Here is a 13389-nt window from a genome sequence, read left to right as displayed (position 1 = left end):
AGGACCTTGTAACAATATTGTCTAATAGCCTAGAGATGCCAGTGTACAGGAATACTTGAAACATATTTTTCAAAACTCAAAATAAATTTAGATTAAAACATTAAAACTTTTTCAGGAATATTAATATTTACATTAATCTGTCACTTAAAAAAAAAAAACAAACAAGATTCAATGAAAATAATCTGGCTTATTACCCAAGATGATTTTTTTTTTCTTGAGACAGAGTCTCGCTCTATTGCCCAGGCTGGAGTGCAGTGGCACAATCTCAGCTCATTGCAACCTCTGCCTCCTGTTACCCAAGAAGATTTTAAAAGTACCAACAGAAATCCATGAAGTATTTACATAACAGATATAGTCTTGATCCTTGAAGTGGTAAACTTCTAACTTACCTGTAAGATGTAGTTCTGTAACCTTGATGATACTGAATAAATAAGATGTATTTTAGAATTATATAAAATTAGATGCTGCAATTCTTTTAAATAAAAGAACAATCTTTAAAAATAAGAACAATCTCATTGCTTCCTAATTATGAAACTTGCTTCCTAACAAGTATCTTCATCACATCAAAGTATCTTGATGAAGATAAAGATACTTCCTAACAAATATCTTCATCAAAGTGTCTTGATGAAGATCAAAGTATCTTGATGAAGACATTTTGAGGGGGGAAAGAAAAGAATAAACTGTGAAATGCCTGTTTCAAAACACAAGTAAGTATCATCTAAGAACATGTAGACATTAAGAATGTTTTCCCAAGTAACTATCTCATTAAACCAAAAATCTTGCTGTAATTAAGTGACTTGGTCAATGCTACAAATGCTGGAGCTTAGTGCCCAGCTACCTGCAACATAAGAAAAAGTACCTCACACCTGTAATCCCAGCACTTTGGGAGGCTGAGGCAGGTGGATCACCTGAGGTCAGGTGTTCAAGACCAGCCTGGCCAACATGGCAAAATCCCATCTCTACTAAAAATATAAAAATTAGCCAGGCATGGTGGCAGATGCCTGTAATCCCAGGTACTCAGGAGGCTGAGGCAGGAGAATGGCTTGAACCCAGGAGGCGGAGGTTGCAATGAGCCAAGATGGCACCACTGCACTCCAGCCTAGGCAACAGAGCAAGACTCTGTCTCAAAAATAAAACAAAAAAAGGTAAAGATAAGTATATTTTAGTGGTAGTTGTGATTATTAAGCATTTTAAAGCAACTGCAGGGTATAAAGTGACTCAGGTCAACAATAACAAGAAAGATTTTTACACACAGATAATTGATAAGACTTGGTAAGCAGCATCTAGTTTTATGTAATTCTAAAGTACATATTTATTCAGTATCATCAAGGCTACAGAACTACATCTTACAGAAAAGTTAGAGGTTTACCACTTCAAAGATCAAGACACTTTCTATAACTACATTGGATAGTAATTTTCCTTAATCTGTATTACAAGCTTTCCAACTTTGCTTCACTGAGTATATTTTTAACTGGTAGAGGCTACCCAGTTGGAACTAATTGTACCAATGCCAGGTGGACCCCGATTGCAATGTTTTGACGTCCTCTTCTCCCTTTCTCCTCTGTCAGGTCTGCCAACACTGCAGCCTTTTGGCCACCTGCCTCTTGCAGGACTCATGCTGCCACACCTTCTAACTGGATGCTTCTAACTGCTGCATGTCAAGGACACCACATGAACAAGACTGCAAGAACAACATCTTAAGTGTCAGTGCTGAGCAAATGTCCTGGGAACTCTTCTAAGTGTAAAGTCAAAGAGCTTCAAAAGCACATATTTTGTTACAGGGCCTTTGGCTGCTTAGAGCATTTTTTCTTACTTCTTAGTGCTAACCCATGTTCTAGATAAGAGAGGCTGCTGGGTTTAGTTACCAACAGTAAACTTTAAAACGTTATCAGTTACACGGGTTCTTGGCTTCTGCAATCTCATGGAGTACTTGCCTAACAAATATTTTCTTCAATGCAAATGTGAACCTGTATTTATGCCAAGTTGAATTATGATCAAATTAATGAATTTTGGATGAAGTAGGGCTATCGAGACAAGAATTCTAAAAGTGGTATCTTAAGTTTAGATGACATTCTAAGAAATTTAAAAATAAGATTAACGCATGACACCTTTATATGTATATTACTCACACAGATGTGTGTGTGTATATATATATATAAATGCATATATATACACACACATTCTTAATTCCCTAGTAAGTACAGAATAATTATGTATACCTAGCAGACTCTTCTTCCCTATAACATTGTCATGCAGTATAGCTGTTTGCTGTCTACTACATTAAGCTGTCCTATTTCACTCGAGGTACTAGGCATGTCTACAAGTCCAGATAGCTCTCAATGAGTCTACCACAAATTTACAATGTGGAAACACCAATAATCTGGACTTTTGCCATTTAACATCTTTTCCAACTATGTCCTAAACTATGTCTGACTAAACAAGAAAAACTGTGAATCCACTAATTTGAACATGCCCATCCCATTATCCCTCTCGTTAATTTATTCAACAAACATTTACAGTGTCTACTCTATGTCAGGCATTTTGCTGGGTGCTAGGTCCCTACCCAACCACAAGCCCTGCCCACTCAGTCTTCGGTCTTCTGGGGGAAGGCAATCATTCATCAAATGAGGTAACACATGTAAAAGCACAACACTGACAGTAGAGACACTCTGCTACAAGGCCAATCTGGGCGATCAGGGAAAGCTTCCCCTAAGGAAGTGTCAATGAGTTAAGATTTTAACAATGAGGAGCTGACTTTATGGAGAAACAGTGTTCCTGGCAGAGGGAGCATGCAAGAACCCTATAGCAGGAGGCAGTGAGTGAGTCTGAGGAAATGAAAGCAGGCAACCCTGCCATGGAACAAGGGCAGGTGTGAGCTGAGACAGGCCTGGAGAAGCAGGCAGGGGTCTGACCAGGCAGGGGCTCGGTCAGGCATGTTAAAGATTTCCTGGTCTTTATCCAAATGGAAGGCATGTGAACATTTTAAAATTAAATTAAATTTAGTTTTCTGGAGGGAAGAAGTTATGATCAGATTTACATTCTGAAATGCTCACTCTGGCCACCTAATATAGAGAACAGATTGCAAAGGAGAAAGGACACAGGGAGCAGGCAAGGAGGCTACTCGATTAGAGGAAAGGAGAGACAGTGGGCACCTGGCTAGGGGTGTGGTAACAGGTCAAATCGCTAGCACCTAAGAATGGACCGAATTTGAGGAGGTGAAAGGAGGAGGTGTCAAAGGTGACTCCTGGGTTCTAGTTCTGCCATTTAATGAGCAGGGAACATGTTAAGAGAAGGTTTAGGGAAGGTCATGAATTTGGTTTTAGACACCTGACTGTGCAGGTGTCATGTAGCCAGGTATAGGTCTGCACTTTAGGAGAGGTCACGGTCAGTACAATAAACTCTGCAATCATTTGTAAATGGTCCATAACTGATCTAAGGGCATTAATGAGACGGGGGTGGGGGTGGAGGAGACAGAATGAAGGCCTAGGATCACCCTGGGAATCTTCTAGCATCAATGTTCAACAGGATGAAGACTGGCCGTCACAGAAGTGTCATGGTTAAGAAGAAAATCGGGAGGGCTTACCAATTAACTCAAATAACTAGACACTTTCAAATATCAGGAATTCAATTTTCTCAATATCTGACAGTTTGAGCATGGCTCCAATTATTTTGTAACTACACTTAGTCATTAAAACACGAATTATTACAATGCTCACATTATATATAATTGGTCAATATTATCAATGACTGCTTGCTAAATGCCAACTACTGCTACTAAACATCAAGCAATCGTCTGGGCACGGTGGCTCATTCCTGTAATCCCAGCACTTTGGGAAGTCAAGGTGGGTGGATCACTTGAGGTCAGGAGTTCAAGACCAGCATGGCCAACATGGTGAAACCTCTTCTCTACAAAAAAAAAAAAAAAAAAAAAAAAATTATATGGGAATGATGGTACATGCTGGATCTCAGCTACTAAGGAGGCTAGACAGAATTGCCTGAACCCAGGAGGCAGTGACTGCAGTGAGCAGAGATTGCACCACTGCACTCCAGCCTGAGCAACAGAGCAAGACTCCATTTCAAAAATACATAAATACATACATACATATATACATACATACCAAATGATGTACAAAAACTCCTAAAAAACAGCTCTTGCCTTCAAAATTTGTCTTAAGCCAGATCATGATTTAAATCACACTATAGTAAGTTATTTTAATCTTCAGATATGCTAATTTAACCACTTTGGGAAAATTAATTCATGTTAACCTTTCTGGGCACCTAATATTCATGGTTCCCAGACCCTAGTCTAGATGCTGGGAGATGGTGTAAAGAATCAGATAAAATTCCTGGTCTGTTAACAACTGATATTTAGTATTCAGAATACCGTAAGACCAGTTTGAAGATTATTTGACAACATATCACTTAAATTATTGTTTAGGCAATGAAGAAAAGTGAAGCCAGACACAGTGGCTTGCACCATAGTCTCAGCTATGTGGAAGGATCATCTGAGCCCAGGAGTTTGATCCAGCCTGGGTAACACAGTGAGAACCCATTTCTAATTTAAAAATAAAAAAAGAAAAGTAATGATAACATCTGTCCACAGCAAACCTTCCACCTACACCCCAGTATCGACCCTCTCCTCACTCCACATCTATCCATCATCATTATGCTTACATGATAAACTTAGTTAATGCACTAACTATAGTACCGTGTAGGCTGTACCATGTGGCTCCAGGGCCTGTTTCCCGTCTTCAAGAGGTCCGATGGCTTGCTTAGTAATTCCCAGGTAACAGATATATACTTTCAGAAATACATACTTGATAAGTTTTAACAATTCTACATCTCAGTCAAATTAACCAGCCTGGTTTTCCAAAGGACTCAATTACTAACAATACGGAACCTTCCATACCAAACATACCTAAATCAACTATGACACACCATAGAGTAAATAAAAACAAGGCTATCTTCTTGATCTCTTACGCCCCAGAGCATATTTTACATTTCCCCAGCTGTTTTCGTCACTAGTAGAGTTGCTGTTACTAATAATAAAGATTGAATTTTAAAACTAGCTATTAGCAGATGTTGAATTTCTTGCTCCCTCATCTCCTTTTTAATTTTCTCTTGCAAGAAAAAGAAATAATGCCTGAACATGCAGTTTTGTATATATTCCTCTTAGTAGGCAGAAATAGTTTGAAACTAATAGGCTGTATCCCTTCTGCATCCCATCTCTTACAGCACTTAACATGATATTGTGAAACATGTTCATACTACAACCTACAAACAAAAACAGCCTGTGTACTCATGATCTTTTTCTTCACCACCCAGACTACCACCTTGCATAAGTTCATAAATGTTGAATGGATGAAATCTAAAACAATAACAAGGGGTAGGGTCTAGCAATACTAAAAGTTTCTCTTCTGGGTGATTACCATGAATGAACCATGTTAATTTCAGCTTCTTTATCTCCTTTCACTTATCACTTAATACAACACAAATCAATAAATTTAAGAAATATTCAACACTAATGATTAATCCTCTTTGGCTGACATGATAGGGTGATCTAAATACAGTTTACTTGTATTACACATAGAAAGACAGGTTACAGAAACATACCTATTATACATATTAGCAGGAAAACGTAGCACAGGGTACAGACCTAGCTCATGGTCTATTAGAATGCCTGCAGAACAACTTTCTCCTTAAAAATAATCAATTAATTTGATTATTAATTTGAAAAAGAAAATGGAAGAAGCATAAAGCAGTGTAAAGAAATGGACTCTGCGGAGTCAGACTGACTGGGGATTGAATCCTAGCTCTGTCTTCTAGTTGTGTGATCATGAGGCTTTACCATCTCAGATGAGTTTGCCTCCACCAAACAGAAATTACACTATCTTAGGGAGCTGCAGTGATGATTAAATGAGATTATATATAAAGATGTATAATATACATATTATACACACAGAGAAGGCAAAAAAGTTGATTATATAAAAGGTATCTAGGCACATCTATACGCTCAATGAATATGTTTTAAGCCACAGATAAAATCCTAATACATTGGCAGGATACAGCGGCTCATGCCTGTAATCCCAGTACTTTGGGAGACCAAGGCAGGTGGATCACGAGGTCAGGAGTTCAAGACCAGCCTGGTCAAGATGGTGAAATGCTGTTTCTACTAAAAATACAAAAAGTTAGCCGGGCATGGTGGTGGGCACCATGTAATCTCAGTTACTTGGGAGGCTGAGGCAGAGAACTGCTTGAACTCGGGAGGAGGAGGCTGCAGGGAGCTGAGATCACACACTGCCCTTCTGCCTGGGTGAAGCAGTGAAACTGCATCTCAAAAAAATTAAATTAAATAATCCTAATACATTTTTGCAATTTGAAAAGAGTACCTGACTAATCTCATGCTTTGCAATGAACCATTTACTAATTCTGGCCCTGATTATTTATTTTGTGATGAAACATGTTCTTAAATATTAGAAAGACAATTTTGGGTTATTCCTAATCTTACACATTTCCTCACATTAATATTCTACCATTTGCATGTTTAAGTTGCTTTAGCTTTTGACTTAAGATATAAAAAGAGGCCAGAACTAAGGAAAACAAATAAGGAATATACTTGATATATCCGATAGCAGCAAAGAATTCCAAGATTGGAGGTGTAATTGCAGTTCCCAAGCAGCCACTAGAGACTATTACTCTTCCATGACACATTTCCCCATTGCCATCTGTGTAAGAGATAGCCCTCAACCCAAGAAGGTAACTTGGGCAAAAAATGCAAAAGTGGGAGAGCACTTCTGAATGCCCCATACTTTTCCTCAAGGTAATCCATCCCCCATTAACTACCTTGCCACCCCATCATTTCTACCTTTGGAATGCACACTGCCAGTGTCAAGGACTGATTAGCCAACCAGCCTAGGCAAGCTGTAGCTGGTTTTTTTTTGCTCTTGTTGAAAGCAAAAGAACACTCCTTTCTTCCCACATTTTGAAATCCGCAAGTTGACAAGTCAGTGGCCATTTCTAAAACATGCAACATGTTATGCTTGAGGTGCCATGGAAGTCATAAAAGAATATCAATGAACAGGGCTACTTCCTGTTTTTCGTATCTAACAAAATGGAGTTATTACAGTGTATTGGAAATCATATATTAAGGAATGTTGGTTAACCAGTCACTCTTGCCAAAATCAGATATGAAAAGAAAAGTTGGCAACAATTCTAGCTCTGATATTTCCCTTCTAGAATATTTAATAAGGTTAATCTTTGAAGAATGCATTAATTTTCTTACCTGATTTAAAATGAAACGGAGACCATTCCTAACTAAAAATGTACAAAATCATGGAAGACTAACTTATGTGACCACCTCTATTTTTTTTTTATAAAGTCACTAACTTAATATTTTAAGAATAATTTTTAGGTAATAATGCTCTTATACTTCCTCTTTAGTAAAAGGTTACTTAATTATATTTTTAGCCTATTAGTTTTAAAAAGGAAGTGAAATCTGAGAGTTATATGAGGATATAAAAGCAGCCTGTGAAATATCTTTAGTTTTAAACAAAAACTAACATTAACAAGTACAGCAAATCTTGTCCCTTCATGGGACCAGCAAATTGATAGTTTGGTTTTTTAAGTTACAAAAATAGGATGGGGTAATTATATCTACCAAACTCACAATAGCCTGTTCAATGGAGAGTAACACTGTAATTTTTCTTCAAAGTCAGTAAATAGGAAGAAAAAGCCCCTAAATTCTGTAATATAAGGAAAAATTCCAAACCCTTGGGCGCCACTTACAGTGATTTCAGCTATTAACCTGAACAAGAGGGACAAACTTAAAATCTTCCATTTTAATATGAGTATTATTTATATTACTTCTAATTCACAAGTGTATTTTCCACACCCAAATATCAGAAGGAAATTCTAAAATTAAAAAAAAATCACAGTACTCTCAATTATTTCAAAATCTCAGATTTTCCTCTTAGAAGTATGAATGTAACTTAACAACTGTTAAAAAAAAAAAAAAAGGAAAACATAAAATTCAACTGATATTTTATTGAGTTGGCTATAATCAATGTTTTTTTTCTAAAGTTTTAATTTGGAGGTAATTATGTATCATAAACAACATGCAGCATAAAATACACACACACAAATAAGATACAAGCCCTTTCCCCACAGTTTTATACCAACAGATTCAAATGAATTTCAACTCCACTGTTAAGGAAAAAAAAAAATTCACTGTATTTCATAACGTTAGAGAATCAACATTTTACTATAAATGAAATCTTTACATATAACATTTGGGATAAGCCAACAGCATTCTGGCTAGTAAAAATAATTTAAAAAAAAAGATTATCCTTACTAGCCCTTTATTTTCTTATACTGTGCAATTATAATCCACACCTTAAGCAAAGGGGAAAAAACCTCGGTTATAAAACGCAAATATTAAGCATGGATTACTTAGTCCCTAAATTCTACCTGCCTCCACCTTAGTCCTCTTATTTTGTGTCAAGAGACAACACTAAACAATTTATGTATATTATTTTTACAGTGCATGCTCTTCTATATTCACAGCTCATTAACAGGACTAGACTGCTGACATTTGCTAAATCATTTATTGTATCCACAAAGTTAGGTCTCATAAGGATACAATTAACTTCTCAAAATTGGGGTTAAAAATTTTTATCCAGTTCATTTGAAGTTCAGTTCAGTATCCTTCAAATAATTATTCTAGTTAAGTTTTAATACAATCTGCACAGAAACAGGAAACTGTAGAGGTACACAACTCTAGTAAGAATAAATTACATGTACAAGTCCACACAAAACTATTATCAGTCACAAATCTCCTTTTCTATTAGTAGTGCCATGGTACAGTTTGGAGCATATTTTTTAGTTCTTGCTGGGGGAGGAAGGGGACTTCCAAATAATAAATGGTTCGTGATTGTAAGCAAATAACCAAGTGCACAAAAAATGCCAGATCACTTCAGATAATTAATTCAAACCAAGGACTCCTGTCAAATTCATCTCACAAAATGACACACTTTATTCCCATATTAAAGGTCAGGGAATTCTACAGGGCAACAAGGGACTATCACAAAAACATTTCCAGCAACTCAAAATACCATCAAGACTTTGTGCTTTGCATATGTTAATCAGATGTTTAAAAAAAAAAAAAAAGACGTAGCTGTCACACTTAAAAAAATTTCCTTTAACATAAAAATTTCCAGTAGCCAAAAACGGGCGAGGTCAATGACCTGCTGGTCTAAATTACCTTACACATACTGTGTACTTCATATGCACCAGAAGACGAATCTGAGCTGAAGCCCACCGCGCTGTGTGGCCCCTGGAATTCAGCGGGCGGCCCGCGCCGCGGCACCGAGCAGGAAGCACCGCACCCGCGCCGCGGTCCCAGGGCCAAGCCGGAGGGGCTGCGGGGAGCAGCCACCACTGCTTTGAAACTGAATGGCTGACACATCCGGTCCTGGCTCTTACACCACTCCGCCAAATGCAAACTTCAAAGGCCAAATTCAAACTCCAAACAGAAGTCACTCAAGTCTTAGCAGTGCAGTTCGTATTCCCAGGAACACTCGGAGCCCCTTGGGGGCCGCAATTAGGCAAACCGAACTTCCTAAAAGCCTGCAAGCCCCCGCGAGAGTGAAGCCTCCTGCCGCACCGCTTTGACAGGCGTTACGGAGCTGTCTGCCCCGAGCCCTGCAGCCGGCGCTGGGGGCGCGCCGCCTGCGTCCGGGCCCGACCCCCGGTACCTGCCTAGGAACTCGAGCCACGGGCGGGCAGAGGGGCTCTGCCTGTCACGGCCGCGGGGACCTGCTGCTTTCTCTTCGGCCCTCTCCGTCCCCTACCCGACCTCGGGCTCCCCATCCACCCCGCCCCTTTTCCGACCACCGCCCGCCGCAGGCTCGGGCCTCGCCCCCCAGTGCCCCGACCCCGGGGACACCCGTCCGGGGGCGCCGCCGCAGGGCCGTGCCCCGCCCCCGGGCTCCTCGGAGAGCCCCGATTCCGGGAGTCCCACAAAGCTAGCCGTGGCCCCCAACACCTTTTCGCCACGGGTCCCCGCAGCGCGGCTCACACGCCTGTCACATGTCTACAAACAATAACAAACTCTTCTGCACGTCCCCGTCCGGTCCCCCAGGCTGGGTCCGGGGCGCCGCCCGACTCCGGAGGAGTCGGGGGGTGCTCAGGGGCGCGGGTCCCGGCGAGCAGCGCGTAGTCTCGCCGCGCTGAGCCCCGGGACGCCGTGCACGGAGGCCGGTATTCATTCATTGCCCTCTGCCCGCCCCCGAAGTCCCCGTCGCGCCCCCGGCCGCGCTGCTCACCCGGCGGGGGCCGCTACAGGAGGTGGCTCGGCGGCGGGCGACCGCTTCTCCCCGGGCTCGGCCGCTGCGGGACTCGAGGCTCCGCTGTCCGGCGCGGCCACCGGCTCGGCAGAGTGGGCGCCGCCGCGGCTAGCGGCTCCGTGGGGCGGCGGCACCGCCACAGGCTGGAAGCCGGTCCCACTCCCCGCTGCGTCCGCGGGCTCCGGCGACGGGGAAGTCGAGGAGGACGGCGGCGAGGCGGCGAGGAAGAGCGGCGGCTCCGGCAGCTGGTCCAGCTCCACACTCCGCACTTTGCGCAGCTGCCGCCGCCTCCAGTCTGCCCGCTCGCGGTCCCCGCTGCCCGCCTCCCGCAGCAGTCCTGCGGCCGCCGCGGGGGCGCTGCTCGCCTTGAGGGCCCCTCCGCTGCCGCCTGCTTCAGGGCTTGCAGCCCCTGCGCCCGGGAATCCCGACGACGAGGCGCGATTCCCCGCCGCCGCCGCCATTTTCTCTCGCGGGCTACATTCGCTCGGCCCCTGCGAGGGAGGGAGGGGGCGGGGAGAGCGCAGGGGGCGGGCACTGCGCCGCCAGCGTAAGGCCTCCTGCGCCAACTGCGTGAGCGCGGCCCGCCGGGCGCCTGGCCTGGACCCACCGACGGCGGGGCGCGGTGGGTCCGGCCTGCGGCGGAGGCGTGAGCGGAGGGCGGTCAGGGGGCCGCAGGTGGGAGGCAGGGGGCTGTGCTGTCGGCCTGGAGGGGTGGACTGGGAGGTGGCGGGCGCGGGGGCGCTCTGGACTCCGCGCTGCACGCGCCGCGCCGCCAGGTAGTCCCGGCCGCACCGGCGAAAGGAGGAGCCTCGCCGGCAGCGCTGCGCTGCTTCCTCTCCGCAATCTCGGCCCGGCTCCGCGGGAGCTCGCCGGAGGGGTGTTGCCGCTTCTGAAAGAAAGAATTAGTTCCAACTTGGGTTTCTGGTGCCTGAAGGGGACGCAGGCGAGAGGTTTACTGTCTGTCATTCGCACTGCCCTTTGCAGCGGGCGTCGGGGGACCCGGGCGCGGACCAGCAGCCTCCCACCAACGCGCAGGTGGCGCCCGGGACCGTCGCCTGCAGCAAACCGAAAGCAAGTGAACGTTCAGCAGACAGGCTGCCGCAGAGCAGAAAAATAAAGTTTTGTTTTTGTTTTCTTTTGAAAAGAAAACATTCCTTCTCTGTTGTCCCACCCCATCCCTGTGCTGCGAATAACAAAACTTCAAAGTTTTCTGTAATACCTTACATTCTGAAGCTGTTGATTAGGGACAGCTACCCCCTGCCGGCACCAAGTCCCCACAGCCTCTGAAAAACCGTGGGGGCGAGGAAGGGAGGCGGGCGTCCCCTTCGAGCTAGAGTTTTTCTTTGGCTGATTTTGGGAAAGACAGTCCGGTACAGGATTACATAGAGCGCGATTGGGGAGGGAACCAGCGCTGTGCCTGGAAGTGCTCGGTAATGTCACCCTCGGCCAGGTCCTGGCCCTCCCCGAATCCGATGCTTCACGCCGCACGTCCTCGTTTCCCGCACGGTCGGGCCACCAGCCGGGTTCCCTCTGTCCCCACCCCTGCAGGGCCTGGCTGCCCCTCGCGGCGTCCTGAGTCCTCCTGTACATCTCCCTGTACTCCTACGTGAGATGGTGCTTTGGGATGGAAAAAGCAACATTTACACGTTACTGATTTTCGACCTTTTGTGAACCGAGGAGAGCTTCTGTGTTGTGTTAATTTCTTCCTTCCTTTCCTCCAGCCGGTTTGTTTAGGATTCGGAATCTCCCAAAACCCAGGAACAGCGTCTATACATTTACTTTGTGAAACCTGATTAAGGAGAGGGGAGGCTTGGGGAGGGGTGCGGATTCTCACGGAGATAATCTTGTCAGTCTTCACATACTTAGACAAAAGCCTGAACTATTTACAGAATAATTCCATTGACTTCTTGAGACTAGGTAAAATGAAAGCCCCTTTGCCACATATAATGTTAACTGCGTAACCAGGTTAGACTAGAGAGGTTTTTAAAAGTCCAGATTTCATATCAGCTCAATATTTTGAAAACTGCTGTAACATCTCCCATAAGATAGTTTTAGATCGTTACACCCAACGGTACAAATTTTGAAAGTTCAGATAAATCTGTTAAAAATTTAAGTCTACATTTAGGCTATAATTATATGCTCTTTTAATGGCAGTCAAATGTATCATCCAAACCAAACAGTTATTTCCCAGGTCTTCCCGGATTGCCACATCCACCAAATCCTAAACTGAAAGGGATCAACTTTCCTTGTTCCTATTTTGATCTAAAGACTTTTAAAAATTTGCACACACATATTCAGGTACCTGTAAGTGAGAAAAGTAAGTGGAAGACTTTAGCCAGAGTAGCAAAGTAAAAACGAGATTCCAGCAAAACTTTGATTTTTGACTCTGTACAGTGGTCAAAACTGGGGATCAAAGTGAGAGGACTACCCAGTGTAACACTATCAACTAGCTACAATCCTCTAACTTCCTCCATTCACCACATATTACCATGGAGAAACTTAAGTGTTGGTCTTTCCCCATAGTTTTTGGTGTTTTGAATCATATTTTTTCTTTAATTGTTTATGTAAATATTCAGGTTGTCATTATGCATCTGCATATGGACACACTGATTTCTTAAAGAGAATCAAAGGACATGCTTAACTGAAAAGGGTATTCTCCTTCTGCCATATGTTAATGGAAGTTTTGAGGAGCATTTAACTCTATGGGATTGCTACCAAAGTTTCTGAGTCTTAAGCGTGATTAAGACTCTAACTCTGGTTTTGGTGCTGTTCAATCCTGCTTTATGTTACTGCAGAGAGGTGGATGTCAAGTATCAAGTACTATTGGCTCTGAATTGTCTAAATATGATTTCTTTAATGACATACAGGAGATTTGTATTCCTTCCAAGGTTGTTTCTAGACGGAAAGCTCCAGTTCCTATTTCCAAGCTCTTTATTTCTATCCTCACTGGGATATAAACCTTGCAATGATTTCACACCTGCAATTTCATGACAATTTCAGTAACCTTTTTACTGGTGCATTACAGATCAGTACCTCCACATAGTGC

The 13389-nt window shown here is 43.3% G+C and overlaps 1 protein-coding gene across 2 annotated transcripts in view; it reads right to left on the bottom strand.

Annotated features, from left to right (window-relative positions):
* The window catches only part of MAP3K1 (mitogen-activated protein kinase kinase kinase 1), an 81425-nt gene extending 70596 nt beyond the window's left edge, over positions 1–10829 (bottom strand). Inside the window, exon 1 of one of the 2 annotated variants that reach the window (XM_012457288.2) lies at positions 10323–10829. In XM_012457288.2, coding sequence (XP_012312711.2) covers positions 10323–10804 — 482 coding nt within the window. In that variant the 5' untranslated portion in view covers positions 10805–10829. Of the gene's footprint in view, positions 1–9259; positions 9310–10322 lie in introns of those variants that run through there. The other variant, XM_012457290.2, reaches the window with a different exon arrangement.
* Positions 10830–13389: the final 2560 nt, after the last annotated feature.

Source organism: Aotus nancymaae, unplaced genomic scaffold, assembly GCF_030222135.1.
Source record: "Aotus nancymaae isolate 86718 unplaced genomic scaffold, 86718_ANA_hifiasm-v0.15.2.pri h1tg000014l, whole genome shotgun sequence".
NCBI classification, from domain to species: Eukaryota; Metazoa; Chordata; class Mammalia; order Primates; family Aotidae; genus Aotus; species Aotus nancymaae.
Note: the sequence above shows the minus strand (reverse complement) of the source record. Positions and strands in the feature narration are given on the sequence as shown.